This window comes from Myotis brandtii, unplaced genomic scaffold (genome assembly GCF_000412655.1).
Source record: "Myotis brandtii unplaced genomic scaffold, ASM41265v1 scaffold988, whole genome shotgun sequence".
Classification (NCBI taxonomy): domain Eukaryota; kingdom Metazoa; phylum Chordata; class Mammalia; order Chiroptera; family Vespertilionidae; genus Myotis; species Myotis brandtii.
The window spans coordinates 172725-176514 of NW_005372109.1; the positions used below are offsets into that span (position 1 = coordinate 172725).

At 53.2% G+C, this 3790-nt stretch overlaps 2 protein-coding genes across 2 annotated transcripts in view; one reads left to right on the forward strand and one right to left on the reverse strand.

The window, feature by feature from the left end:
• ACAN (aggrecan) overlaps window positions 1-986 on the forward strand; it is a 38892-nt gene extending 37906 nt beyond the window's left edge. Inside the window, exon 17 of the mRNA XM_014533553.1 lies at window positions 846-986. Coding sequence (XP_014389039.1) covers window positions 846-986 — 141 coding nt within the window. The remainder of the gene's footprint in view (window positions 1-845) is intronic.
• Window positions 987-1237: 251 nt separating this feature from the next.
• The window catches only part of HAPLN3 (hyaluronan and proteoglycan link protein 3), an 8025-nt gene continuing 5472 nt past the window's right edge, over window positions 1238-3790 (reverse strand). Inside the window, exon 2 of the mRNA XM_014533555.1 lies at window positions 1238-1656. Within this exon, the coding sequence (XP_014389041.1) occupies window positions 1367-1656 (290 nt within the window). The 3' untranslated portion in view covers window positions 1238-1366. The remainder of the gene's footprint in view (window positions 1657-3790) is intronic.

Consider the following 3790-nt stretch of genomic DNA (forward strand, 5'->3'; position numbering starts at 1 on the left):
GTGTGCAGGAGGCAGCTGATCGATGCTTCTCTCAATGATGTTTCTAACTCTCTATCCCTCTCACTTCCTCTCTATAAAAAAATCAATAAAATATATTTTTAAAAAATAAATAACCCCAAATGGGTGGGAATCCTATCTGTTCAGAGAGCCTGGGACAGTCGCCCTGCTGTGCTTTAATTTTGCAAGAGTACAGGTGGGTGGGTGGATGGAGAGAGAGAGAGAGTGTGTGTGTGTGTGTGCGAGAGAGAGAGGGAGAGAGACGGTCCTATTTTTCTTTTTAAAGGATTTATTTTTATTTTTTATTGATTTCAGAGAGGAAGGGAGAGGGAGAGAGAGAAACATCAGTGATGAGAGAGAATCATGGATCAGCTGCCTCTTGCATGCACCCCACTGGGGATCAAGCCCCCAACCCAGGCATGTGCCCTAACGGGGAATCGAACTGTGACCTCCTGCCTGGTTCATAGGCTGACACTCAACCACTGAGCCACGCCGGCCACGCCGGCCGCGCCCATAGTTGGTCCTTCGATGTCACACTTTGTTCCCATGGAGGAGCCGGTTGGTGGAATGTGTAGACCGTGATGCAGAGCGGGACAGAGGAGGGCTGGGCTGGAGGAGGGGGTCAGCACCATTCATTGTCCCCAAAAACACACACACCAAATTGGGGGGAAATGAGAACAAAACACAGACTCTGAACTGAGAGAGGGGTTGGGGGGGGCATCGCTCCCTTCCCTGGGACCTCACTCGGGAGCCTGGGGCCCCGTCCAGCCCTAGCCCCTCACAGGGACAGGAGGCTGCAAGGGTCAAAGCCCAGCTCGGAGCCCCTGAGTGCTCCCCCTACCCCCCAGGCTGAGGCGGAGGGAGAGCGGCAGCCACCACGCCCTGGTCCCCGCGTCACTGCCCACTCTGGGCATCAGAGTCCTCATGAGCCATGGACCTCAAATGTCCCAGAGAAAAGGGGTACGGGGAGCCTTGGGGTGTCCACCTGAGCAAAGGGAGGATTGGGGATCTGTTGGCTTTACAAAAACAGTAATTTTTTTTTTTAATTTAAGTTGAGCCCAGCCAGCGTGGCTCAGTTGGTTGAGTGTTGACCCAGGAACCAGGAAGTCACGGTTCAATTCCTGGTCAGGGCACATGCCCGGGTTGCAGGCTGGGTCCCCAGTAGGGGGCGTGCAGGAGGCAGCCGATCCATGATTCTCTCTCATCATTGATGTTTCTCTCTCTTCCTCTCTGAAATCAATAAAAATATATATTTTTTTTTATTTAAGTTGAGAAGTATAAAAACAATAGGGAACATGATCCACTTAGTAAATACAGCCGTGAGGGGGGTGGGGGGAAGGGCCAGGCAGGCACAGAGCTGTGGCCGGCTCTAGCGAGGAGGACGGTAACAGTAGACGCCATACTTGCGGCTCTGCGGGTCTGGGAAGCCGAAGCTTCGGACCCCGGGCTCCAGGGGCCCGCAGGTGGGACGTGGGTGAGCCACGGGGTAGCGGGCGCTGCCATCTGCCAGCCAGCCGGCATCGCAGCGGTCCAGGCCGCGGAACTTCCAGGCGGCAAAGAGCTGGCCCACCTTGGCGATCTGGGCGCCGTCTTCCCGGCAGGCCGCCTTGGCCTCTGAGAGTGTCAGCTTCTCGGGGTGCTCCAGGTAGTACACCCGCCCTGTGGGAAAGTGGGGTGTGAGGGCCGGGCAGCGGAGGAGACAGCCGGACCTGCAGCTCCGTCCACCAGTCCAGACATCACTACCCAGACCCCAGAGATCTGTCTACTCTCTAAGCCCAGGGAGCCCCATGGGCTCTGACCTCTCTGTGCCTCAGTTTACTGATCTGTAAAATGGGGGTAATGTCCTAGCCGGTTGCTCAGTGGTTAGAGTGTCGGCCTGCACACTGAAGGGTCCTGGATTCGGCTCCAGTCAAGAGCTTGTACCTCGGTTGCTGTGGGCACCTACTTAGACATTTTGGGGGGCACCTGCCCAGTCCTCACTCTCTCAGAGCTTCACCCCACCTGCTATGGGCTGGGGTCCCTCCTGTCATATCTATACTCCCCCAACGCTCCCCTAACTGCACCCTGGGTGGGCACCCCCCCTGGGCTGGACTAGTCAGAGTCTCCCGCTGGCTCAGTTGTTTAGTGAGCACCTACTATGTGCCAGGCACTTTTCTAGATGCCTGGGGTATAGCGCTGAGTCAGCTTCTGTCTTCCCATGAAACAAACACTCTGTTTGTGATGCCCAGAGCCTAGTCCAGGCCCCAGCCCATTGTGGGCACTCAGGCAATGCCTGATGAATAAATAAACAAATGATTGGTATGAACAGCTGCGTCAAAGCCCTCAAACTCTCATCATCGATGTTTCCATCTCTCTTTCCCTCTCCCTTTCTCTCTGAAATCAATAACAATACATTTTTTAATATATTTTTATTGATATAGAGGAAGGGAGAGGGAGAGAGAGATAGAAACATCAATGATGGCCCTAGCTGGTTTGGCTCAGTGGATAGAGCGTTGGACTGTGGACCAAAGAATCCCAGGTTTGATTCCAGTCAAGGGCACATACCTTGGTTGCAGGCTCCTTCCCGGCCGGGCCCTGGTCAGGGCACATGCAGGAGGCAACCAATCAATGTGTTTCTGTCTTTCCCTCTCTCTTCCACTCTCTAAAAATCAATGGAAAAATATCCTCAGGTGAGGATTAAATAAATAAATAAATAGAATCTTTATTAAAAGAAAGAAAAAAACATCAATGATGAGAGAGAATCATTGATCAGCTGCCCCCTGCACAACCCCCACTGGGGATCGAGCCTGCAACCTGGGCATGTGCCCTTGACTGGAATCGAACCCGGGACCCTTCAGTCCGCAGGCCAATGCTCTATACACTGAGCCAAAGCAGCTAAGGCAATAAAAAAACATTTAAAAAAAAAAAAAAAGATACAGTACTGCCCTAGCCGGTTTCAGTCGAGGGCACATGCCTGGGTTGCAGGCTCGGTCCCCAGTGGGGAGCATGCAGGAGGCAGCCGATCAATGATTCCCTCTCATCATTGATGTTTCTATCTCTCTCTTCCTCTCCCTTCCTCTCTGAAATCAATAAAGAAATATTTTCTTGCGGGGCTGGTAGGGAAACACCACACCTGGGAGGGAGGGAGGAGGGCTTGAAGGGGTGGGCCAGACCCTGCTGGCGCTGGCGAGAGACCCAGTCCCCTGCCCCCACACCTCCATGGGGACAGATGCCCCACCCCCCGGAGGCAGCTGATCGATGCTTCTCTCTCATCGATGTTTCTAACTCTCTATCCCTCTCCCTTCCTCTCTGTAAAAAAATCAATAAAATATCTTTTTTAAAAAAATAAATAAAAAGATACAGTACTTGCGATTACAATTAGGACTCGTCTAGAAAATCCCGTCTACACACACCCCCTTTCTCAAGATCCTTCCTGGAATCACATCTACAAAGTTCATGTTGCCGTATGAGGCCACACTCAGGGGTTAGGACCTGGATGTTTGGGGGAGCCATTCCTTAGCCTATACACCCCTTTTCTCCGGAGTTTATGTTGCTGCCCAAGCACTACTTGAATGAGATTCAAGGAAATTTCTGAATCATCACAAACTTAGGGACTTAAGATGTTTACTTTGCTCGTGATCCCACAGGTGGGCAGTTTGGCCTGGATCACTCACGTGCCTGCAAAGCCACAGTGGCTACGGGGAGGGGTGCAGCACTGTGGCCATTCTCGCCAGGCGGAGGTGCCCCAGGGCGGGCAGAGGGGCCCCCCGCAGCGCCCAGGTGCTCCCCGCCACCCACAGGCTGTGCAGGGCCA